The following is a 25,817-nucleotide window of genomic DNA, read 5'->3' as shown; positions in this document are numbered from 1 at the left end:
ATCTTTAAGGTCCCTTCCAACCCAAACCATTCTGTGATTCTGTGATTCGAAGGACCACGGTCGCAGCCCGCCTCGCCTCGCCGCTGCCCCGCCCCAGCCTGTCCGGGGCCCCTCTACGGCGGGGACAAACAAACCACCCAAGATTTGGGAAACGCAGGGCGTTGATACTTCAGGAGCACCTGGCCACCATGGGGCGGGTCACAAAAAAGCGGGAGGCGGAGAGGGGAGGGAAGGCCTCCGCAGAGCGAGGGCTCCCAGCCCTCCCGCCTCGCCCTCTCCCCTCGGACTACAACTCCCATGGTGCATTGCGCTGGGAGAGGGGAACTGCGCAGGCCCCAAGGACAGGGCACAGCGCTCCTCACAGCGTAAGTTTTGTTTCCGGGCCGTGGTCAAGCGGTCGCGCCCGGAGCGCATCCGGGGTGCGGGGTTGCCCCTCCGGCCCGCCGCCGCGGCCCGGTGGGGATGGACGAGGACGGGCTGCCCATCGTGGGCTCCGGCATCGACCTCACCAAGGTACGGGCTGCGGTCGCCCGGGGGGCCGGGGCTGTCCCGCTTCCTCCCCCGGTGGCGGCTGCGCTTGCCCTGGTGCTGGGCGAGGCCTGTCACCCCCCACCCCCCCCCCCCGCCCCTCCCTCCGCTGCCCGCCCCGGCCGCGGCCTCGCCGGACCCCCCGGGGCCCGGAGAGCGGCTTGCGGGGCGGTGTGCAGGGGGCTGCTTTTGTAGCGGCGGCCGAGTGCCCGCGGCAGGGTCGCGGGCGGCCGAGGCGGCTTCTCTTGTCCCCAGGAGCGCGATATTAACGTTTTTCAACGGCGTTTTCCGCCAAGTTCTGTGATAGCGTTATATTGAAGAGCTCAGCCACTTGAGTCTTAGAACTGTGAGGCAAATCACGTGCAAAGCTGCTTATTCGTGCCTTTTAATGACGCAAAACATCCTTTTAGCTTTCTTTCTCAGCTACAGAGCACAAAGATAGGGCAGTTCCGATTGCCTCAGCGACCCCTCCATCCTCTGTGCTACCCCATACATTTCTGATAAGACCATAAGCACTGTTTGACGGTTTTGGAGCTGCAGAATTGAACTTTAGCAAACCCTGCCGTACAGGTGCACAGACTCAAAGCTTGAGTTAGTAGCAACAGAAGTCTCACAGAAAATCAGGACGTCTTAAGATTGGCAAAGTGTAGTGAATGGCCACACTGACAAATGGAAGACCAAAAAAGAGGTGAAGACCAGAGACTCACTGTATTCACAAACTGTTGTGCATTGTAGCTGGAGCTTGGCTGCAAATATTTTTCCTTGTAAATCCTTCACTTTCACCAATTATGATTCCATAGAGTAATTTCCTGTGTGAAGTTTAAGAGTTAAACAATTATCCAAGGTAATTAACCCTGAGGCACTATAATTTTATACATAAACGTTAGTGTGAATGCTCCTGATTCCAGCCTTCTAGAACGCTTTAAATAAAAATGCCAACTGTCTATTACGTTATAAGCACTAGACTTTTTTTTGACAAACATAACATTCTACCTTTTAGTCTGAAAAGTATGCATGCGTTGGATCTGACTAGGAGGAGTGACACTAAAGTGTAATTTTAGGATAGTCTGGGCTTGGAAATAAGAAGTATAGGTAGCCACTAAAGACTGAGACAGCAATTTCACTACTCCTTATTTTTGATTATTGTGTTGGTTGTAACTGAGTATTTGTATGGATGACAAAAGTTTGGTTTTGCTTCCTAAGCTTCAGAAGGAAAGATTCTGATTTCCTCTCTTTTTTTAAAAATATTTTAACACTGATTTTCAGGAAAGTTCACAAAGTTATCTTAAAGTGTTTTCCTAAATAAGATAACAGTCCTTCATGTATGTGGATCTTGTTGCCTTTTCTGCGTATCCTGCAACTTTTCAACTGTCATGTTACTAGGTTTTTAGAGAAAAAGGATTTTTATACATAATACATATTATAAATTGTTTACAATGTACACATTGAATGTACACATACATATGTACACATATTCAAAGTGAGCACACTTAAGGTAGATTTCAAAAATATTTTTTTCTAAAACATTTCCATGTTTTAACAGGTCTTTGAATCCAAATGTGAGAATTGACATCTATTTAGAGTGTATATATATATAGAGTATATATAAAATAATCTAATTTTCCTATATTATTTAATGCAGGTTCCTGCTATTCAGCAGAAAAGAACTGTAGCATTTCTAAACCAATTTGTGGTTCACACAGTACAGTTTCTCAACCGCTTTTCTACTGTTTGTGAAGAGGTATGTTTTTTATTTTCCCAGCTGTCAATTTATACAATGAAAAAAATCCTAGAAACAAGAACCATTCACTTAAATATTTTTGATGCAATAGTACTGGTAGCTTAAACCAAAAAAATTTAGTCTGCTTTCTGTTCAAGGTTTCTCTTGAGTAAGTGCTTAAGACAGATTTTTCCCCAAGATATCCACATGAACTGCTGATTATAGCACACTTAATCGTGTTTCCTTAAACTTTTGCGTTTGGCACAGTCTTTGAACTTTTTGGTACTTGGAATTTCTTCTGAGCAGCTCCATCTGTGGATATCATCTTATTTTGGAAGAAGGATGTCATATTCCTGTGGTGCTGAATCCATTTTGACAGTCAGTATCCCTCTCATCTGTGTCCTAGGCTATTGCATCAAAACTTGCTTTCAGATTTTACCACCTTTAATTTAAAAGGGTGATACAATGGCAGGTGATTGGTATGGAACGTGAAGCATTTCATTGTAGTGTGTTGTTAAAAAGAGAAAAATAAAAATATTTAATGTTGATAAGTTTTTGTGGTGACTTTAGTGTCAATGGAAATACACCAGACTGACAGGACTAGAATTGTCCACTGAACAGGACAAGAGCGCTTCCTCTTTTGTAGAAAGGGGTTTTTATAATGTGGCTTTGAGCTTAACCTTTTTGTCATTAGTGGGTTTTTTTGTAACTGTTCGCTGGTATTCAACAAAAACTACTATACAGCCCTAGCCAGCAGGGCTAGGGCAGCAGTCAAATCCAATTAGACTAAGCCATGTAATCTGAGAAATTGTTTTTTGTTGGTAAAGTTTAGAGCCAGACCCGTGGCAAGTATAAAATTTGGCTACCACATCAACATATGGAGCTTCAGAGGGAAAAAAAGTATTTTTTTTCTAGATTTTTAAACGTATTGTAACTTGATACATGGGACAGTGTAACTGCCTGGTGATGCTGTTGTCAGTTGTCCAAAACTCAGTTGTCACATGATCTCAATATTACCTCTTACATAGGCATTATGGAAATCAGAACTTGCATATTTAAAGCCATCTTGAGCACGCAGCAATGCTGTGAAGTCTACTTAATAATAGTTACTAGTTAACCTAAATGTGTTGTTACCCAAGAGACTAAATAGTTGCTTTATAAACTTCTTGAAAAGTTTTTTCTATTTGTGAAGTACAGAAGTTTTTTAGAGTGAAAGGTCCCAGTGTAAATCAATGGAAGCCAAGAAATTCGAAATTAGGACTGATACCATCCTTAACTCTAAATTTCTTGGCTCTTGTCTAGTCAAACTAACCCGTAAAGTTATATAACTGTCTTTTGTACATCTTTCCTCCCCTTTCCCCAACTTACATGCAGGGCACATAGTTTCAGTAGGAACTAACTCCTCTTCATGAACAAAGAACCATCTGTAAACAAGTCAGTGCACTATCCAAAAAGACTAACTCCTGTCAGTCTCTTTTTACTTTTTCTAGCATATTGGCAGAACTGCCATTTTCTTAGGGTGTTAAAGTACTGCTTCAGAGCCAGGCAGAATCTTGCCAACGTGCCAGAAAGCTGTCAGAGTGGTACGTACCTGCCAGCCAGCGTGCTAGCCAACTTCACTTGGACAGGTCTGGTGGAGTATGGTAGTGATTAGTTAAAAGAGTGACAGTTCTTATAGAGTAATTTAGAAAAAACTTAAGTGGTATTTAAAAAAAAAAAAAAAAAGTGTCAAAATTTGATTGAGGTGCACCTGGAGCATATAAAGCTTCTGGTTAGTTCTGATTCACTGTGCATTTTGACTATATAGGACTTTCAATTACCTGCTGTAGTCTTTATCAGATTTTTCTACTTTGTATTTGCTCTGTTACATACACACATATTGCATCTTTTCATCTTCCGCATTTGGAAAAAGCTTTGAAGAAAGATGTTTTGGTAACTGTGAGAGTACGGTATGTCTGCCATTATTCTCCAGTTGCCCAAAGTAATACCGTATTTACTTTGGCTTTCTTTTGTACATAGTCTGTCTTCATTTCTGTCAGTCATTATTTGGGAAAACTAACTGCCTACTAAAATTATTTAAAATTTGTACCACTGTAACTACTGTACTAAAAAGGGACGTCATTACTTCATTTTTTTCATAATGTTATCATATAATTTACGCTCTACTTTGCCTTCAGCAGGTAGAACACAAAAGTGATTTTGTTTAGCTAGATATGAACTGTTTTATATGTACAAGTGGCCTATGGGAGTGTTTTCACGTCCTAATTGTTTTCTATTCTAGAAATTGTCAGCACTTTCTCTCCGTATCCAACAAATTGAAACAACACTCAATATTTTGGATGCAAAGGTATGTATATGTACAATCTTTATCTTCTAACAGTGGCAGCGTCCTAGACTGCATGAACTAGCTTCCTTTTCATAGTCTGAATTGAGCAAATAAGTTTTCATAATGATTTGAAGGAGCTAATACAAAATGCTCACATGGGGAATTCTCTCTTTGCATGCCTTGCCACTTCTATTTTGTAACATTTGAAGATGTAGTTGATATGTAAGGAAGGAACCAACAGCACATAGTGGAAGTGTTGATTTTGTCTCTTAAGCATATTGAACAGGAAGGGAGCACTTGGATCATGAAAGTGCAGCTGAACTACGTGGCAGCTTACTTGTGTTGCTTTTATTGCATCTTTGGTTTTAAGAAAATGGAGGGAAGTTTTCAGATATTAAAATATGTGACTTGTCTTGCAGGGTTGCAGTAAAAAATTGCATTTGCCATGGAAACTCTAATAAGACGTTTTTGCCCCCTTTAAAAAGCAAAATTATCTTTCTAAGTGTTACCAAACTGTAAGGATTTCAATTGGTGTAAGTAACTAGATAGATGCCATGTAAACCTTTTGATAGTGAAATGTGACCTGAATTGGATCTAAGCTAACACCAATGTGTTTGGTGTATCTTCTTCAGCTAAAATGACAAAAGGATATAATTTGTAGTCATGTATTATCATTTAATTTGCTAAAAGTGAAAAAAACCAAAGCCCCAAACTAAAAAGACATTCACTGTACAGTTTTAACAAATCCTTCTTTCAATGATGATGGAAGCAATTTCAGTTGGCTTTTCTGGGAGCAGGGGTAAGACGTTTTGAAACCATTCATTAAGATCTTTGTGAGAAAAATACTGTAGTAGTACAAACAGTGCTTACTAACTCTTATTTATTTCAAAATATTTAGGAATTATCAATATTGATAATTTTTCCAAAATTCTTGATAATCACGTTAAATAGAATTTCCTTCAAATAAATATGCAGCATATTTAATATCCACTCTCAGCATTTCCTTAAAAAAGAGTGAAAGATGTGGAAAATTGCAAAATCTGTAACCAGTCGCCCATCTGTTAGGTAATAGAGCTGTTCTTGTCATGATTTCTTTCACTGTAGAGGAAGTAGTAGAGAAGATGGCACGGCTTTTGTGTAGCTGATAAGTACAGTAGCAAAATGCTGGGAAGGTGTTGAAGTCTTTTCTGCACTGCAGCCTCATGTTAAGAGTGAAAGCTCTAATGGAGTGTTTTGGGGGTTTTGTTGTAGAGGCCACCTGAATAGAAAAATTTATTTTTTTTTTTGTTTTTCTGCCACTCAAAATAGCAAAACTAGTGGTAAAAAGTTACTATTTTACTAACGTGAAACCTACCTGGGGAATATGTGTTAAGCAGCATACTGCAGGTTTTATTGTATAGATAGACTTACGATATGCTCGTTGTTTATTTGATGATGTTTTGTACACTCAGTTATCCTCTATTCCTGGCCTAGAAGATGTCAAATTTCAAGTGTCCAGTGCAAATATGAATAGTGTTACAAATGGTCCTGTGGCACAAGCTACTACGGATCAACAGACAGATGTATCGCCTCAATCTGGAGTAAGTAATGAAGCATAACTAATACATTGAAGGAGTATACCTCTCCGTGTCAAGTTTCTAGTCTCATTTGAAATAGATGGAAGAAGCAAGTCTATTGGAAGAGAGCAATCAACTATAAAGATCTAAAACTATGATTTTTACTAATGAAACTGTTTTAACCAGTGACTTAAAACAAAAGAGGGTATACCCTTTCTTGAATATGTGGCTTAAATAATTAGAAGTAACTCAAATCTAATGGTTAATGCCTCCTTCCTCTTCAATTGCAGTAAAATATGAATGTGAACTGCATCAGGGGACTAGGAAGGACATGAATTAAAATAACAGTTCGAACCATGTAATTCCAACTCTTTCCTCCTTCCTTTAGAATGTGAGCTTTCAGCTCAAATTGGATTTTCTAACATACTTTATTTTAAAGAGATTATTAGAGTCAATGTTTTCTATATATTATCATCTATGTACAGAAAATGTGAGTGATTTTAAGTGAGCAACATTAAGATCCTTTCCCTGCAGTTAATTTTTTGTTGTTTTTTTTTTTGTGTATGCATGTGTTTGGTTAGTTTTTTAACCCAGACTTAAATCCTGTGATCACCAGTCTGGCCCATTTGTAGATGGTGTTCTTTCCCCAGTTTCCTGTTATAATTTGTTTTTTTTGAATCTCCAGTTCCAATCTCTGTTCTTCCTTGTATTTAGTAGAAGTTGCTGTGGAGCGGCAATAGCTGGAGTACTCTGTTGCCTTTCCCTGCCTGTTAAAGATTGTAACTCTAATTTGCAGCCAGCAACATGGGAGACAGAATGGACAGTTAGCATTGTGTGTTTCAGTCATGTTAGAAAATTGTTCCCAGCTATTTTGTTTTCTTTAAAATGTTCCTCTTCTCTGATGTTACGGTAGGGACAGATATTTCTGAAAGGAGGTTTCCAATGCTACTTTCAAATGGTTAGTGTAATAACAAATACATGGTTTTCTGTTGTCCTTTAAGTAGTACTATAGCTTTTTGTAATTTTTCTTTTTTTTTAATTAATTACTCTCAAGGATTCTTTGATTTCTTTATGTTATCCTTTAGGTTAATGGTTTATACTAAAAAGTATAGTTTAAAAGCTATATGATCTCTATGAAACATATGTCAGGGAATCAAACAAATATTTTAAGGAAAAAAGGCATTGGACCACTAGGGCAGATAGTTATAATCCTTTAAAAAATTATTTTTTATAAAGTAAGCATTAAAATTTAGTTCTGTTTTATTCATTAAATACAACAAACTTAACAGGGATATTGAAGGCTAATTTTTTTCCATGTATTATACAATGGCTTAAAATTGTGACTACAAGTAGAAAGTCACATTTGTAAGTCAATAATGAAAAAGCTGGGTTTTGTGTATTCATACATCTTGGAAATCTCTAATAATATAAGCACAGATCAGAATAATCTTGATGTAAGAAGAGTTGCACTTTACCCATAAATTACAGATTTTTGGATTGAAATCTCTCCATGCCTCCTGGTCTGCATACCTAACCATTAATGTGTTATCTTCTTTGTCTACAGCAGAACAATATACATGAAGAAGGGTTACAGAAAACAGAGGTAGTAACAGAAAATGTTAGAACTGTGGCCAAGGATCCAAGATATGCCAGATATCTCAAAATGGTACAAGTGGTAAGTCAGTTCTCTTATGATTCTTTAGGTATTCCGTTATTTTTAGGTGGAACATCACACACAGCTGTAAGTGAAGATTAAGTGTCTGAAGACATGTATTGCATCAGTAGTCTATAAGCTCAGATAACATCACAATATTTCTATCACGTCTTCGCTAATAAATGAGTTGATGTAATATAATCTCTCAGACAGCTTCAGGCGAGATCTTTCTACAAAATTCTGCCAATATACTTGTGAAATGAAGGTGTGAAGATGTGTAAATGCAGAGTGATATTAGCTGGAGTTACAGAAGATGCCACAGACAGTGTAGTTATTCTGGCAGAATTGGCGTCATTCATGATTGCAGTTTGGTTTTGCTGCAGGATGCAAAATGCAGCTTTGCTAGTATAGTTCAGAGCAGGAGTATTTGATATTTCTGTAGGATACAAAATAGAGATACAAGAGTTGCTTCACTGCTTGGTTCCACTTCAGTTTCCTGTTATTTGTAATGCAGGTTTTGTTTGCCTCTTTGTCTGTGGGCTGTTCTACAGATAAACAGGAAAGAAATGAATGTAATCTCAATATTTACATGAGTGAAGACTAATGAAGGGGTGAAAAGGTGAATGGGAGACTCTTGGTGATGTTTTTTAAGAGATCTTTTTTTCACATCCACAAAATTAATGAGATTGGAAACTAAGAAAAAAAATCTGTATTTTCAAGCTGTCAGTGGAAATTTTCCTCTGAAATATATGTTATAATTCTGGAAGATATGACTGTGTCATAGTATTAGTAAAATGTTGCTTGTGTTAAAACCAACCTCTCATGGTTTCACTCCCTCTTCAGAGCAGTTATTACAATTAGTGTCCTTGGTACTTTGGATAATGTTCCACACCTTATTTTTCATTTGAATCACAAATTGGCACTTCATGGGTAGCTTATTACGAACCATTTGGAAAATGGAGCAGTGGGGTAGTAGCAGAGAGTAGAATGCTATGTTAGTGTATTGATTTAATGCCAGACTTCAAAGTGGATGTGAAAGTCCTGGATGGTCTAATTACTTTGACTTTTTTTTTTTTTTTGGTGACTGCTAAAGGAGTGAGATCTCACTTTCCACATTTATCCTTTGTACTGGCAGTTCCTGGTGACTCCTCTGCCAGTTGTAAACAGTGTGGTAGGAAAGTCAAACTAACATACTACAAATTAATGTGTGTTTTTGTATTTGCCAAACTTGTCTTCTCGTCCAGGCAAATATTTCAGTTAGTGTCATTCATTTGCCAAAATTAAGTTTCTAGCTGAGGATTTGTTTGAATTGATCATTTATTTATTACTCACAATGTTTGTAGTATTTAAGAATTTGCACTGTGAAGAGATACATCTTTTTTCACTAAAGATAGCTGTTCTATGAAACAGTAACAAACTCATTTCGATGGAGTGCAGTTCAGCTAACTAAATGAATATTTTTTTAAAACATACAACAATAATATTAAAGCAAGCCTTACAAAAGCAGTATCATATTTGCTACAATAAATGTTCATAACGCTTCTATTGACAGGGTGAGAGGAGCAGTCTGTGATTTCAAATAAACTTCATGTTTAAAGTACAAATACTCTTATTTCATTCTAAACACCAAACATAGCTGCGTAGATGCCAGGATACTGACTGGCCTGGTACAGATTGATCCTTGCTTGAAAGAACTGAAATAAAAACCAAACATGGAGAGTGCAATGCTCTTCAGGAGTTGCCAGCACTGATGGTATGTGACCTCTTTCTGGACTATGGAGAACCAAAATATATTTTGCAACAAGATTGATACTTGAGCTGTGGCTTCTCCAGTACCTGCACACTTCCCGAGCTGCAGGACCTGGCTGTGAGTAGGGCTGGGGAGCACTCTGTTGAATGTGTAGTGATTTGGATGATTTCAAATCTTAACTGGGCAGAGACAAATGCCATGGAAATTTAGTATTGGCTCCTACGTTAGAAAAGTGCGCCTGTGCCATTTCAGTGGACCTGTTTGGTCAGTGTACTTACTGTTTAGATTTAAAATAGTTGTCTGCTTTATTTTAGTAAGATTTAGGTTCACAGCAGTATTAGACTCTGATTTTCTAGATTAAAACTTAAGAAAGTGTGAAAGATAAAGTAATTGTAATGCCCTAGTTGTGTTATAAACAGATATAGGTACAGTCATCTTTGTGCACTGTTAAAGGGCATTTTGATTAAACTTAAGATTAGTTTTGTAAATCTATGATATATGAGGGTGCTGAGAGGTTTTTTTTGTATGTTTTTGATGCATACAATTTTGGAATAAAATGCTTCTCCAAGCGAACATGAAAGCATAGCAGTTTCCAGTGCATTCTTAAAGTTCATACACTGAGCTCCCTTTCATTGAGAGCAAATACAAATTCGGCTTTGTCTGACCTGACTCAGTCTGGTTTTCACATGATTTGAATTGATGCATAAACGCTTCATCAGTGACTTCTAAGCTGGGGGAAGTAACCCTAAAAGCAGTCAAGCGAGGGAAAAGAATTAGATAGTGTGAGCTAGTGTATACACACACAATCCCTGGTGTCCAAATCTATACTAGAATAAGTGAATATTTTAAAGTGTCATGAAATACTCTGATGCTTTCCCCTTTGCAATGTACATTAGTTGTGAATTACTGAGAAATTCTTTATTGCAAGCTCATACCTCACAACTATTTGAGTCACGTTTTTGGCAGTATGCCTAATAGATTGCTAAAACTGTACCTGCCTGCGTGCTATTCTGGAATCTTCAAGCAAAAGTCTTGATTGTAATTCTTACTGTGAAACTGCACAAGGAGAACCCAGTAAGACAGCTACCTTAGTTCTCATTTTGCCAGGTTAGCTACTGCAACTGTCAGTAGTACCACATGCTGCTCTGGAACATTAGTCATGGCTGCCCGTTATTTTATCACTATTGTACTTACTTTGGACAACAGATATTTGTCCTGTGCCAAAAGAATTCTACGCTACTTTTCATTTAGATTGTGAGGCCTCTCCCGACTTTCCTAGACGACCAGTAGCTCTGTCCCTTGGAAATCACTATTTTTTATTTTTTATTTTTTCCCTCCTTTCTTGGCATGCAGTGGTCCAGGTGGTGTTTCTGATGGTTTGCAACAGGGGATGGCAAAGCAACAAGTTGTCCTTGAGCAACTCTAGTGGAAACATAGGAGCAGCTTGTTGGAATGTGTCTCGTAAGACGACGTGGGTCAATGTGTTCTTGGGTGTGCGATCCAAGATGGGGGGATATTTAGGTGTTGCTGAATAAAATAAAGTGCAGAAGCTGTGGAAGGACTTGCAGTGAAAGGAAGGAATTTTTTTTAACACGTACATAGTTGGCTACAGTCTGTCCACAAGTCACAGAAGATTCAAGCCTGACTGTACAAGCACTTGTATTCAGAGGAATCGCTTTTAAATTGTGCTTCTGTTCTCGTGTCCTGTTTGCCTTTTTTTGCATGCTTTTTAAAGACTTTTCCAATTTTTAGCACTGCCTTAAGGTATCCTTCCGGAGCTGTAGCAGATGCACTTTCCTGGTTTTCCTCCCTCTTTCTCTATACCTTCAGCATGTTTGCGTCTTCCTTGTCTTTCAAGCACAATTGTTAACTGCTGTCTTTGTGCTTTCTTCACATTCTCAGTCCATACACATAACTTCAGCCTTCTGGTTTTGTCTGCATGAATTGCAAATGTAACTGTCCATTCCCGATTCTCTCCCTGCAACTTTCTGTAGGTGTTTTGTTATAAATATAAGAAAGATTAAAAGGGCCTTTGATCTTAGTCATTTCTCATTTCTCGGTTCGTACTGATGGCAACTGAGATTATCATTCCACTCTCATGTTCAACAAATGACATGCATACATTTGTATAGAAGTGTAGCTAAAAGAACCTGTGGGATTTAGTTCACCTCTTTATGTCCAATAGTTTCATATTATTCTTCCTCCTCCTGCACAGGGTGTTCCTGTAATGGCAATACGAAACAAAATGATTTCTGAAGGGCTAAATCCAGATCTTCTTGAGTAAGTAATTTGTAACTTCCAGTAGGGGTGGAATTCAACCGTGTGTTTAAAAAACTTGGAAAAAAAGTGTGCTTAGAAAAGCTTGCTTACGGCATTGTGAATCTAAACTATCAGCCTTAAAACAGGTTTTGAAGTCTTCCGTGAAAGGCGTTTTTAGCCTTTTATAGGTCTGAAGAGGGCCATCAGTACCAAAGGAGGAGAGGATACAATCTCAGCTATGAGCTGTCTTTTCAGTATTGGCTAGTCCGAGGCAAGGCCCAGGTAATACAGAGACTGGAATATAAATGGGTAGATACTGCACCCCCCCAAACAGAAAGTTGCAGGACTTCACCATTCAGATTTGTGAGGAAATGGAAGGACTTCTTCCAAGCCAAGCAGAGGTGGTGCAGTTCAAGGAAAAGGCTATAGCAGTGACAAGGGAACATGTGACAATGTGCATTTAGCGATGAGGAATCAAGTAATACATCAGTAGCCATTTTCACTGTGCTGTTTAGAGTATGAGGTTTTTCCCACGTATTTTCTTTCAGCACTTCAATAACAGAATGCCATCAATGTAGAGTAGTAAGAACAAACTCTATTTTATTTTGCTGGACGCATGAGGGACAACACATCTGTTTCCAGATTCCTTCAGTAGATGGAGTGTACAATTTGACTTCAACATTAACAGTGTAAATTGAAGTCAGCAGTTTGAAATTGTGACTGTTGATTGAGCAAACCTGATGTGAAGACTACTAAGAATAAATACTCATTTTCAAAGCTACTGTCTGGCCATAAGCATGAATTTTAGGCTTATTTTACATTTGACTTGTAATTTAGTTTTACTGTACTATTTCACAGAATTTGTTAAACTGATGAAAATATTAACTTTCATTATATCCACTAATCCTCTTCAGAAACTGTCAGTGTATTAGAAAGTCTGCTTCTCCTTTTCTTCTTTCCAGTGAAGTCTTTTTACGTTTTGGAAAGGCTTACTCTGAAGCAAGTAATTTGTTTAAAATAATAAATAAAAATATAGGAAAACGGAAGTATCATCATATATTGAGTCACTTTAGCTCCCAGCTACTTCCTCGTGTCTAAATAAGCCTGAAGTAGTTATTTGGTATTTTTGCTGATTGAATGAGAAATAAGAAAAAGAACACAAGAACCTGTGCAAGTGTGAGACAGGGTTATCAAACATGGTTTTACTATTTGTGTGTTAAATGTGTTGTACTGTTTGCTCTGCATTTCTGGTCCCTACCTTTCTGTAAAGGCTGCTGTTTCTTCATGTTTGGATGGATTTTTATAGTAGATAAAAATAAGATAATAGGTTAAAATTTCAAAAGCTTTTTTAAAAAAAGCACTTGCTTTTGGATCGTCTGATTTGGGTTAAGACAGAAACATTTATTACTGTGGATTGGGGCTCGCAGAATATGTCTGGGCTTTGGTCTCCAAGTCCATCTTCAAAGATTCTGTGCAACAGTAATGCTTGGGCACATTTTCTTTAAAATGTTACTGGTTTGAAAACTGTATACCAAATCTACCTGATTAATGAAAGCTAATTTTTTGGCCAGGTGCATAGTGCATAATATTTAAGGAGTCAGGTGTGACCTTTCTTTTAATTTTCTGGCTTTCTTGTCTCAATCTCATAGATATTTTTTTTTCGTATGTATCTTGCTATTCACATCAAATTTCTTGTGTCCTCAGGTTCCTTAGGCCTACTCAGTCAGTCACAGTGAAAATTAGGAAAATGTACTTATCACTCTATGCTCAATCGCCTACTGCAGACTCTCCCAAGTCACTCTTGCCAGTGACTGAGTGTGGGTTTTTTGTGGCTGCAGAGATGCTAATTCTAATAATATGGAGTTGTTTATACTCTCTTCCTTCAGCTGTTTTACTTCTGTTGTCACTCCTTTCTCAACCTTTTATAGAATTTGAAAACTGCCTATTCAATCAAGCTCCCAATTTATCTATTTTTAACTTTTGTTTCTTATCCTTCCTCTCTTGCCTGTCTGCGATTCCAGAAGAGTTTGTCCTGCCCTCGCGAACTAAAGGAAATCATTGCCATCTTCCTCTCCTTACTAGAGGAGAGTTTTTGCACTGGTCTCTCCAGATCACATGTCTTTGCACGGCTTTTCTGTTTTGTCATTACCACGGCAACAAGGAATAATATTGTGAAGTGGTATTTGCATGAAAAAGCAAACGCTTGCTTAATTTATTTTGGAGGTGTGCAGGGGGGAGGGAGAAGGCTCTCTTACATTTCTGTAATGCACTTCTCATTTTTGCACCCAAAATGTTTAGAAGCACTTTAAACATTCCTTAGGGATTTCCAACAGAGAAATTATAATAAACAGAACTAAAGTTGGAAAAGAAATTCTGTGTCATGGCACACAGGAGTAGCCCGAAGATAAATAACAATGGGACGAATAATACAATTGTCGGCTTAGTTTAAAATGTAGTATTTTATCAAAGAGAGCAGTTAGCTATCATACAGGAAGTTGGTTTCTGTGAAGACCATTCTTCCCCAAGTGTAACTGCATGTATATTTTCTGCCTTGGTTTCAGAATTTACCAGGCTCGGTCTTGCTTGCATTATCAAACTCATTACATATTTAGGAGGGAGATGCCAGGGAGAGCCAGCATCTTCAGCCAGTAGTGTTAGGTAGTCTTTACATGGCTTGCTTCTCTCCCCTTTGTTCCCAGTAGATTCCCTGAGCAAATGTTTTGACACGATATTAAGAGCCATCTTAAATACTCTCCCCAAAACTAAATACAAGAGATCTGATCATTTGTAGTCAATAAAAATCCCATGGCTGCTCTTGCATGTCAAATTTAACCCAGTGTTCTAGCCAAATTCCACTCTGAGTAATTCTTTTTTGCTTCTCTAAATTATCCCTGCAGTTTTAGTTGGATACAATATTGTTCATTTCCTGTCTTATTTTTTTCATGTACTATTTACACTGCTTAATGGTGTACAGCATGTTCCTTTCAGCCCTAGTACCTCTGAAGATTGAAAAAAAAAAAAAAAAGTTGAATTAATCAGTATTGCCTGATTTCAACTCTTTCTACAAGTGTTTGCCACTTCTCAGTGATCTGTCATTATTTCCGATAACCTCAAAGGTGTGCATTCAAACTGATGTCTACAGAGTTTTAATGTCCATTGACTAACATTTTCTAGTGTTTATCTTTCAGTTGTAAGTGAAGCAATACCAGCAAGGTGTGAGTTTGTGAATCATAAACAGTTACTGTGTTAAATGGTGTGGATATAAAGTGCATGCAATTGTGGTGAAAGGACGTTAGCATTACGTACTAAGTTGCTTGTGCTCTCAGCCACCTTCTAGGATTTACAACATAGAACGTTTTTGTTGCCTGCAGGACCCCAGATGCCCCTGTGCCTGCCTGGGGAGATGATGGGAAAGCAGAGGACAGTTCTGATAGTGAATCTTCATTTAGTGACTAAAGAAACTGATTTCATCCTTTGGAAACGTCTCTTAAGTGCTAATGTGTTTCGAGCTTTTAGCAGACAATGGTTTTGCATGGGTCCCATGGGTGATGTGTATTAGCTGACAGCATTTTTAAGAACTAAGATCCTCCGTGTTCTCTCCCAGAAAGTTTGAACAAGCATCATGTTTCAACCTGAACTTTTCCCACCATGAAAATTAATCGTGGGATCGTTGCAATTTTTATGCTGCATCAGTTCAGATGCCTTTCTGATTCTCTGAAATTAGTTTGTAAAACTCTAAAAATTGCACACCTGTAAACCTTCAGGTCTCTAACACTGTATTCTTCATTATTGTATTTTCTATCTAACACTTTTAACCTAAGTTGCCTTCTTTTTGTACCATAACATACAAGTAAAGTAACTTTTCAAAATGAAATTGTTTAATTGTAATCTGATGAACTGTATTTTTTTTTAATATACTATATTCTAAAGTGATGTAACAAGAATTACACAGACGTCAGGTATCTTATGGTGATTGCAAATTAGTGATACTCTGCTTTGAGAGAAACTAAAATACAAGTGAAAAATATATTAAAACCCAATGTGAATCTGTTTTCAAAGTATATACTGCTATTCAGCCTCACATTAGAGTCTGCACGGAGTTGTTAATGAAATTCCTGCTCTGTAGAAGAGTTGATTTATCAAATTCAAGTTACAGTGGTGTAGAAAGCTACAAACATTGCAAGGTGGGTTGGCAAATGACACTGTGAAAGAAGTGACTGGGAGATAATTAATGGAATACCAGATTCTCACGACTTGTACACTGTCACATGGGTCAGCAGAAGCCACTTTCTGACTGCTGTTGGGCTTACTCAAAAGGAGCTGTGGCTGAGCAGTTTGCATAGGATAAGAAATCGCCTCCAAATTGGTGCCCTTGCTGAAATTTCAGCAAAGAAGCCAAAATTCCGTTTGTATTGTGGTAAAACTGCCTTGCTACCTCTTGAGGTGTGCATTGGGAACAATATGAAGGAATCCACTTGGAGCCTGACTGGCCCTGAAGACTTCCGTCCAAAGTACTTAATCTAATGCATGAGTCAGAAGTGACATTTCATTAAAGAATCTTCTTTAATATAGTTTGTTCCACATGAAATTCTTCAATCTGTTTGAATTCCCCAGATTATTGTGATTATAGCAGAATGCTGTGGGCCAGGCAATCATTCACCCTCTGGTGTTTTCACGTTCTTCCTGAGACCGAGAAGAGACTAAAACTGAAGGTCTAAGTATATAAATTTGTTAGCTTTTTATGACCGAGTCATTTTCTTCTCTCTTATTTATTGCCACTTCAGTAGGTTATCTGCTTTTTTTTCTGAACTTAATCATGGCTCCCATTTGAGTCTAGCTGACCTATTTAAGCTCTTCATAACCTGTAAATCAGAGTAATAACTGAGTCCCTATGAAAGCATATATGCACTAACAAATGACTAGCGATGGCGTTTCAATGATGAGTTAATTATTACTGAACACTTAAACAAAAATATTCAATAGTTAACACTTGGTAAAACTCAACAAATATTAACATATTAGCAATAAGTATTTCAAAAGTAAGTGTTTGAATGTTATTTCAGAAAGCATATATTAAAACACTGGTGACTTTTTGAAATCTATATTTGAAAACTCATTGAAGCAATCTATATAATTAAAGCTATGTTTTGTAAACCAAAGTTGTGGTTCTGTTTTATTCCCGTATGTTTTAAACAAGGTGAAAATTCCCCTGGAGCCTCTGTAATGCATGTTTCTCCAAAACTGGTTGTGCTGAAGTTGCGTCAGTCTGCTAGCTGAAGGGGAGAGTTTTAAAAACAGGGGATTGGAGTTCCACCTGAGCCGCGTTAGTGCTCTGACTGGAGGACTGAACAGCCCATAGCTGCTTGTCTAACAAGAAAATGTAAGGAAGACCGAAATTAATAAGAACGGTACGTTCAATACTCTTGAACTGATACTAACCTATGTAAGGAAGTAGCGTGATTTAAAGAGCTGACTTGAGGCATAGTAGTTAATTATTTTTTTAAAGAAATAAACAACGTTACTAAAACACATTTAAGGAGGTAGGACTTCCATCGTTTATCATTTTTAAGAAGCAGTTCGTGTAAGGTAATTTTAATCTGAAGAAACTAAAATTGTTTGCTTTTTACACCACTACAGTTGTATTTTTTTTTGTGAAATGAAAAAGAAAACCTCTAGCCTACTGTCACTTGTTATAATGAGGGATGATTAATTGGTAGTTACGTGTGTCACATATGTCACAGAACAACAATTTCAGTAGTAGGCCTGCTGAATTTAATTGCTTAAGAGTTGGGTGTTTTTTTCAGACTAGCTGTTTACTTTGGAATAGCGCGATCTTGGTAGGCTTGCAGAAACGTTAAGAAAAATCTTCCCACTTTGTCTCCTCTCCCCCTGAAGTGGTGGCAGAGTGCACAGTCAAAATCCAAGTGTCTGACCTGTGAGGAACCAGGGAGAAAAAGATAAAACCACCTCTGTGTACCCTCAGTGCCTCAGCAGCCATAGCACTTCCACTGCCTTCGGAACCTCTGACCGCGTTTAGCTCCTCTGTTCCTGCCAGTCTCATCTGTTAAACACATCGCTGTACTCTTAGGTTGTAGCCAAGTTCAATCTGAGATGTTTCAGTTTAGGACACACGCTGACACAAGAAGCTACTAAGTATGGGAAGGCTGGTTTGAGACTGAATTATGTCAGCTGTGCTAGTCCTCCTTGATCTACAGCAGTTTTCTAGTGAGATGGTGCTACCCCAGAAAGTTGGAAAGCCCTTAACCGCAAGCTAAATACTATAAGCGGAGCATATTCCAACTTGCTCGTTGTTTGCCATCTGTTTTGGAATAGAAGATGGAGGGAGTATTTCAACTTGGCTGCATAGTAATCAGATAGACATAGTACTTTCAAGGGAAGAAGTCCATTTTTAAGTGACTTTTATTTGTAAAAAGCTCCCCACAGCAACGGACTTTTAAAAGATGCAGTATACGTTAAGAGGTGTCAGTCATACACATCTAATACATTGAAATTTTACGTGGATTTAAAATCATCATCTGGGGCAATATTACAGTTTTTAGGCATAAGAACTACTTCAGCTTGTTGCTGGAATAACTGTTGAATGCATCCGTTAATAACAGCTATGTACTAATTATGTACTATTAATAAATTATATACTCAGTGTTTAAACAGACTTCTTTTTTTTTAATCCGATCACCATCTTCCTCATTTTGCTGGTGAACCGGAGCGCAGAATGTGTAAAGGTCAGTTTCTTAAAGATATTACAGGCATTTTAAATGCATGTAGGTGCCTTAAGACTAGATGCATTATCTGTATTTATGTCAATGAAACTTCGGACAACCATCAAAGGCAAAAATAACATCTGGACAAGAAAATAACTTTATACTGAAGTTTAGCACTCAATCATTAATCTGTTCCCTCTAAACTGTCCTCTTCAGCTACAATTGAAAGGAAAATTGATAATTCTTTTTCCAAGCTGGGTCTCTTCCTTTCTCTTGTTTCTGTGTCCAGTGTGTTATTGGCACCAGTGAGTAAGTGTATAGCTTGACGTTCTGCAAAAAAAAGTCATAAAAAGCTATAGCCTGTGCTTGGAAAAAGAGACTATCACTAAGGTCAGCACTTTGAATTGCGTGTCATCAGGTTGATTTTGCTTTCCATGATGTTCCAGAGCAAGTTCATCATGGTCTTCAGCTTTCTGGGAATCCAGTTTCATCTCTGAAAAGCTGACACAAGGTTACAGATTTACAGTGGATTTTTCTGCAAAACGGAACATGCATTTTCTAACTCTTCAGGAAGTCTGGGAACCTGTTGTCCAACATGACAGCAGGTCAAATTCCTGCTCTAGCACCCAACGCGTTATTCTCCCGATACTTCATGTGATGGTGCCTCCATTCAGATCACTTTACAGGCAAGACCGGAGCTGCCGCATTAGCTCAGGCTTGTGTCTTGCTTCATCTTGCAGTTCTGTCTCTGGTACAAATCACTAATTTAACAGGAAGGCGTGAGGAGTACCCCTGTGCTCTGGCAGCCCCTTTTCCTGCCACCAAGATTTCACTCCAGCTGTGAGCAGAGACTGATGTTCAGTGGTAAATTATGAATTTGTTAGTGCTTCCAAAAATGTTTGCATTAATTCGGGAAGCTCTGGATATTCCTGCCTTGTCTTTGACTGTCTAACTTTGCTAATACAATATTGCTTTAAAGGAATTCCATGGGCTAGTTCATTATGAGAGAAACTAAGCAGAAAATTAAAATAGTGTACCCCCTGCCGTACAGAAAATGAGTGACAGAAACAAACTTAGCGTAGGATGTGTCTCCACACACTTATTTGGAGGAAACAAGTTAAAAATGGCTATAAATTAAAATGCAGGTTGTTAGGTGAGGACAGATGTAGCATGAAACACTCAGTGTTATTTGGATTTTTAAAAAAAGAAAAAACACGTTTAAGTCAGTATCTCGACCTTATACAAGTGGATTATTTTCTCATTCAGTGTATTTTCCATTTTCAGGTAAATGGGTAGAAAGGAAAATTCTGAACAAACATTTGCTCTGCAGACAGTTGATTTTTTTTTTTTTTGCATCAGACTTCATAACTGGTACCCTCTACCTGAAAGTGTGCAATGGTAAATGACAGTATTCTCTGATTCAGGTAATACACTTTTGGCTTACCAAGCTCTTGTATGTTCTGCTCTACTGTCTGCTCTGAGGACATGCTGTGCCCTGTACACTAGAAATCCCTTTTTTTGCTTCATTATCACCTTCTATCCTGGTCTGTGGAATCAGCAGTTGTAGGAAAGTGGATGCTGGGCGCGGGACCAGTCTTTTCCTGGAAAGAGCACGCATCTGAGCGCTGAAAAGGACGGGTCAGAAGAAAGGGATCTCAGAGTAATTTTTTACATTTATATGAACAGTTCTTTTTATAGGTGATTGCCATCAACTGTTTAATAAACCTTACCCTTTATGTCATATGTAGTGGTAAGAACTTGAGTACGCTTAAATTACCCTGCTGTGAAGAACTGGACAGTGGAAAATACTTGTAAGGCTCATTTTAAATAGTAACTCTCCTAAGAATTGTGATTATTTGCCCAACTGGAGAGTTGGGCAAAGAGGAACCTTATGAAATTCAACAAGGGCAAGTGTAGGGTGCTGCACCTGGGGAGGAATAACCCCATGCACCAGTGCAGGTTGGGGGCTGACCTGCTGGAGAGCAGCTCAGTGGAAAGAGACCTGGGAGTCCTGGTGGACAACAGGATGACCATGAGCCAGCAATGTGCCCTCGTGGCCAAGAAGGCCAATGGTCATGCTGGGGTGCATCAAAAGAGTGTGGCCAGCAGGTCGAGGGAGGTCATCCTTCCCCCTCTACTCTGCCTTGGTGAGGCCGTACCTGGAGTACTGTGTCCAGTTCTGGGCTCCCCAGTTCAAGAGGGACAGGGAACTGCTGGAGAGGGTGCAGCACAGAGCTACCAAGATGATTAGGGGATTGGAACACCTCTCTTATGAGGAAAGGCTGAGGGATTTGGGTCTCTTCAGTCTGGAAAAAAGACGGCCGAGGGGGGACCTTATCAACACTTATAAATACTTAAAGGGTGGGTGTCAGGAGGATGGGGCCAGGCTCTTTTCAGTGGTTCCCGGGGACAGGACAAGAGGTAACGGGCACAAACTTGAGCATAGGAAGTTCCACCTAAACATGAGAGGGAACTTCTTTACCCTGAGGGTGGCAGAGCACTGGAACAGGCTGCCCAGAGAGGTGGTGGAGTCGCCGTCTCTGGAGACATTCAAAACCCGCCTGGACACATTCCCGTGTAACCTGCTCTAAGACAAGCCTGCTCTGGCAGGGGGGTTGGACTAGATGATCTCCAGAGGTCCCTTCCAACCCTATGATTCTATAATTCTATGATTATAATTTTTGCTTTCAAACAAATGATTTTTCAGGGACATGGGGAATCCTTCCCCAGTGAGAGCTAAACTGTTCACAATGAACATCTTACAGTGTTGATTTCTCCATACTGCTTCCCAACAGCTCTTTGAAAAGGAATAATTTTCCATTTGGAGATGATCCTGTGATCTTCTGGATCCAGTTCACCTACTTTTAAAGTAGAGTAGAAGTAGGGAGGGGGATGAAGCGGGGACCTGTTGGAGTGGGTCCAGAGGAGGGCCACAAAGATGATGAGAAGGCTGGAGCACCTCTCCTGTGAAGACAGGCTGAGAGAGTTGGGGTTGTTCACCCTGGAGAAGAGAAGGCTCCAGGGAGACCTTACAGCGGCCTTCCAGTACCTGAAGGGGGCCTACAGGAAAGCTGGGGAGGGGCTGTTTGCAAGGGCATGTAGCGATAGGACAAGGGGCAATGGCTTTAAACTAGAGCAGGGTAGGTTTAGATTAGACATTAGGATGAAGTTCTTTACAATGAGGGTGGTGAGACACCGGAACAGGTTGCCCAGAGAAGTGGTGGAGGCCCCATCCCTGGAGACATTCAAGGCCAGGCTTGATGAGGCTCTGAGCAACCTGATCTAGTTGAAGATGTCCCTGCTTACTGCAGGGGGGTTGGACTAGGTGACCTTTAAAGGTCCCTTCTAACCCAACACATTCTGTGATTCTATGAACAGAGAGAACGAGGAGTGTCTTTTTCTCAGTTGTTTCATCATTTGCTTTTTCCTCAGTGTTGTGCTTTTAGGGAACTGCCAAATTATAACAACAGAGATTTTTTTTTTCCAAGAAACCTTTAACAACTTCGTCTTGCTTGCCCAGCATGATGCCTGGCATCATCAAAAGCAAAGGGTGAAGTAGGCGGCAGCCAGTATTTTTGTAATAATGGATTAGGTGAAAAACGGTTCATAACGCTTTGTCATGTGTTCGCTGCGGTTTAGGGAACTGATGTCAAAAGCTTGCCTGCCTGCACAAAAGCATAGATCGAGAAGACAATGTCAAAGCAGCTGAATACAGTTAAAATATCATGGGCGGGGGGTGATTTTTAGTATTTTTCTTACTGTAACTTCTCTTTGCCTCTGACTTGGCTTTTGTGTCTGCCTCCTCTTCTATTGTAAACATTCGGCTTTGTTATTGTTCTTCCAGCCTCCTGGCATCCTTGCTCTTTAAACATTGTTGAGTTGACCTATTACCGTAATTTAAAACCATGCCAGTCTCTCTTTTGAGTTCTTGCATTTTATAGGATGACTCTATGATAGCTCCTGCATAATATTTTAATTGTGGAAAGTGTTTCTGCAAGGTTTACTATGAAAACATTTCGTACATGTGTCTATCCTGAGTTTTCCTCAACTTTTGGAATCTATTGGCTCATTTCAGTCACATTTTAGTAGGGGAGAGCGGAAAGCATCTCAAAGATCAGGATGCCTGTGCGTTTGATGAAAATAAATTACTGGGTAAAAGGGGGAAATAATGTAATAGCATTTGAGCCGAAGAAAGGCTGCATCCCTGGCTGAAGCCTTCTTAGACCCCAGGTGATCTATGTAAGAAAGGGGTGTTATAAAGTACCCGTTTCTGCTTTTCCCCTAAGGTTAGGCCCTCTCATCAGCCAGAAGCCTTTAATTACAGCCCTAATTCAATTCAATGGTTGTCTCCTGGATTTTCTTTATTCAGGCAATGGGTCAATCAGCAGAACAGCACAACACTGATTCGCTGCCAGTGAGATTATAACCAGTGGCAAACCAGTGTGCCCAGCAGCTAGAATCTGAGGTTCACTAAGCAGGGTTTCCATTGTCTCCAACAGATTTTCATGAGCGTAAGGCCACGGTCTGTAGCCCTTCTATAGGAAATGTACACGTAGAGCTTGCATCTTAGAAATCAAAGCCAGTCAGGCACATGCTCGAGCTCCCCAGGAAATCAAATCCTGTTGATTTCCCTGAAGTTCTTACTGTAAGTATGCAGTTACCAGAAAACATTTCAAAATGTGACCAGCTTGAATGAAGAGAGATGCCATGCTTTTCTGGCAACTGAAGCTTTGGCAGAGAGGACAGGAACAATGGGGCAGTTCTCTTTGGGAATTATTTATATTGTGCTCACAAGTGGACCACGCTGTGCTACTGTTGTGTAAGGCAGTCCTCAGAAGGTCAGGTGGGAGTACAAACTTTCCTTTTGCTGCATAAACAGAGTGGGTTGCATAACTGAACTTGTCTTTCTCCTGTTCTGGACGTTTTTTTCCATTTCAATTATTGCACCTATGTCGTCATACATATCAGCACAGGCTGCACTAGCTGTTTTTTCCAGGGCCTGCCTCTCCCGGACATCCATCCCTTTGCTTCATGACACGCTGTTGCCCTCCACAGGATTTCCAGGCGTTACAATGAGCCCCAGCCACCAGAAGCACGATGTGCTGCAGCTACCCATCGTCAGGCCCCAGCTGGCTCCTGCACCGTGTGTTGCTAATCTCACCTCTCCCAGGGACTGAATTGCTCAATCTTGCCCATGTATTTAACACTAGATTCCCTCACCAGATGCCTTCACGAGGGCAGTGTGATAAGCAGTGGACGTGCTGTCAGTGGGGGGGCTTTGCCAGACTATGTAGGATGGGGCTCTGTGGAGCCAATAACCTGACCCCAGGAGCCTTGAGCCCCACCTCCCTCCTGAGAGGGCTTCCTTTTTCCCTTTTTTAAAAGACATTATATTTTTTTGGCTGTTATCTTTTAGTATGTCTCTGTTGGCCATCTTAACTACCATTTTCTTCACACACTAAGCACACAATCAAGCTATAGCCACAATTAATGCCACATGATGAGTTTAGGTACTAGCCATGCAACTTCGAATGCCATATTTTGACTGTTTTTCAGTATGCATCCTTATTGTGTGAGACTCCTTATCACACAGGAATCACTGGCAAGAGCATCACCCTGCCATAAGAGAGAAATTTATGATCGACAGTCATTTTCCTCACCCCTTCCTTTGTATCTGTTCGTTGCAAGCAATTGCGGACCGATGCAATTTACGTCCTTTCTCCATTAAGATGTGCTCTTCATACTCAGCTAGAAGACAGACAGCATTTCTGATTTTAGGTTTGCATAGCAGATTCACGTTAGTGCCAGTCTTCACTTAATTGTTTTGCTTGAACTCTTTTTCTCTAGCCTAAGTATGAAACCCCAATGAACTGGGGAAGAGGAAAAGCATTCGTTGATGGTTAACTTGATTATGGACAGAATCTTTATCCTTAGATTTTGAAAGTTTTTATTATATAAACTCTTTCACTTCACAAAGAATGCATCCACACGTACACATTCTCACATCCATGCTCATAACTTCCCAACATGTTTACATTTTTAGTTCCAATTTGCAACACTTCATTTGTTCCTGAGCAGTGCGCATTCTTTCTTTATGCCCAAGACCCAAGCAAACAAAATTCCTTCAAACATCTTTCTGAATTAGAGGAGAGATGACAGTGAAAAAAAGCAAAACAATTACATTCTCTCCCACTTAAATGAAAATTTTACTGAGGCTTGTTTTGTTACATAGTGTTATAGTGAAAACAGATGATATTTGAAACTTGGCTCTGAAGCAAGCCTCCCTTCAGCCTCCACAGGCAACCAGACATTCCCCCTCTGCACATCACTTCCAACAGCTCTTTAGTGCAAAATATTTCCGTGTTTATCCTCCAGACAAATTACAATTGCTGATCTTAAGTCATTTGTGTGCTAAGAAAATGATGTGTTGTCAACCCCAAATCCCACTCTTCTTTATAACTCCTTTCTTTCATCCAGAATTAAGTGAAACGCGGAGGGAATTCATTGCATTTCTTTCTTTTCTTTTAAAATATTCGTGTGGCTTCAGTGGAATCGGCTCGTCAGTGGAAAGTGCAGTGAGCAGCATATACAATTATTTTGTGTCGCTCGACCGACCCCAGAGCGCTCTGGTGTCTTGCCTGTTGCCCGGGCAGAGGGAGCTGAGGTTCAGCAGTGCTGCTGACACTAGAAGAGCAGATGTTGGATGTACCTCCCCGTGTTCTTTACAAAATGACTGTGAGCCGCTCATCAAAATGTTTAGCTTGTTTTGATAGCTGGACTAAATTGTAAACAAATGGTAACCACATGTTATTTACGGCAGAACCATTTTGCTTTGTTTGGTTTTATGACAGCGTTTACACGGTACTTTATGCAACCTTAGTGACCTACATAAGGTTTTGGTCTACAAGTTATACTCTTTTTCTGAAAAAACAAAGAATTAACAAAATAGATGATGGCAGGATTTGTTTTTAACCATAGCAGCTGGTAATTTGATGGTAAATATCCATTAAGACTTATTTGGCCTTTTCAGAGATCAGAAAATCTCTTTTCTGCTGTCCTAAGGGCCTTAAAAAAATATTCAGACTTCTTGTTGAAGTTCATTATGTCATGGAGTGATAGCAATACACGTTCCCATCCCTAGTTTTAACTAAGTTCCCCTAATTTCTGCCATCACAAAACCGCTTCCTGGCTTCTCCTCACCTTACTCTGAAGTGTTTTTTTTTCCTTTCCTGGTTTATGGTCTTTTGTTACTCAAGATTTGGGAAGAAGGGTGAACATTGTGATGAAACATTCTTCTCTAAA

The 25,817-nt window shown here is 39.5% G+C and overlaps 1 protein-coding gene across 7 annotated transcripts; it reads left to right on the top strand.

Moving 5' to 3' along the window:
* Positions 1–340: 340 nt before the first annotated feature.
* Positions 341–16,952, top strand: WASHC3 (WASH complex subunit 3). 7 transcript variants are annotated; one of them, XR_008468558.1, is made up of 8 exons: positions 344–513; positions 2,171–2,269; positions 4,530–4,595; positions 6,026–6,154; positions 7,695–7,805; positions 11,750–11,814; positions 13,815–13,893; positions 15,165–16,952. XR_008468558.1 is itself a non-coding variant. In XM_054215254.1 (7 exons), exons 1-7 carry the CDS (start codon positions 463–465, stop codon positions 15,247–15,249), a joined length of 603 nt encoding a protein of 200 aa, XP_054071229.1. In that variant the 5' UTR covers positions 343–462; the 3' UTR covers positions 15,250–16,952. The 7 variants fall into 7 exon arrangements, 6 of the variants coding, with proteins under 6 accessions (XP_054071265.1, XP_054071256.1, XP_054071229.1 ...); XM_054215254.1 differs by lacking the exon at positions 13,815–13,893 and having other exon boundaries at positions 343–513; positions 7,698–7,805; XM_054215245.1 differs by lacking the exon at positions 13,815–13,893 and having other exon boundaries at positions 348–513.
* The last annotated feature ends 8,865 nt before the right edge of the window (positions 16,953–25,817 follow it).

The sequence above is a fragment of the Rissa tridactyla genome, chromosome 1 (assembly GCF_028500815.1).
Source record: "Rissa tridactyla isolate bRisTri1 chromosome 1, bRisTri1.patW.cur.20221130, whole genome shotgun sequence".
Lineage (NCBI taxonomy): Eukaryota > Metazoa > Chordata > Aves > Charadriiformes > Laridae > Rissa > Rissa tridactyla.
This window is presented reverse-complemented; position numbering and strand designations above follow the sequence as displayed.

Coding starts and splice junctions, on each gene's coding strand:
- WASHC3 (XM_054215245.1), top strand. CDS start 463: ATGGACGAGGACGGGCTGCCCATCGTGGGCTCCGGCATCGACCTCACC. Junction 2,270..4,529: donor TTTCTACTGTTTGTGAAGAG/GTATGTTTTTTA, acceptor TTTCTATTCTAG/AAATTGTCAGCACTTTCTCT. Junction 6,155..7,694: donor ATGTATCGCCTCAATCTGGA/GTAAGTAATGAA, acceptor CTTTGTCTACAG/CAGAACAATATACATGAAGA.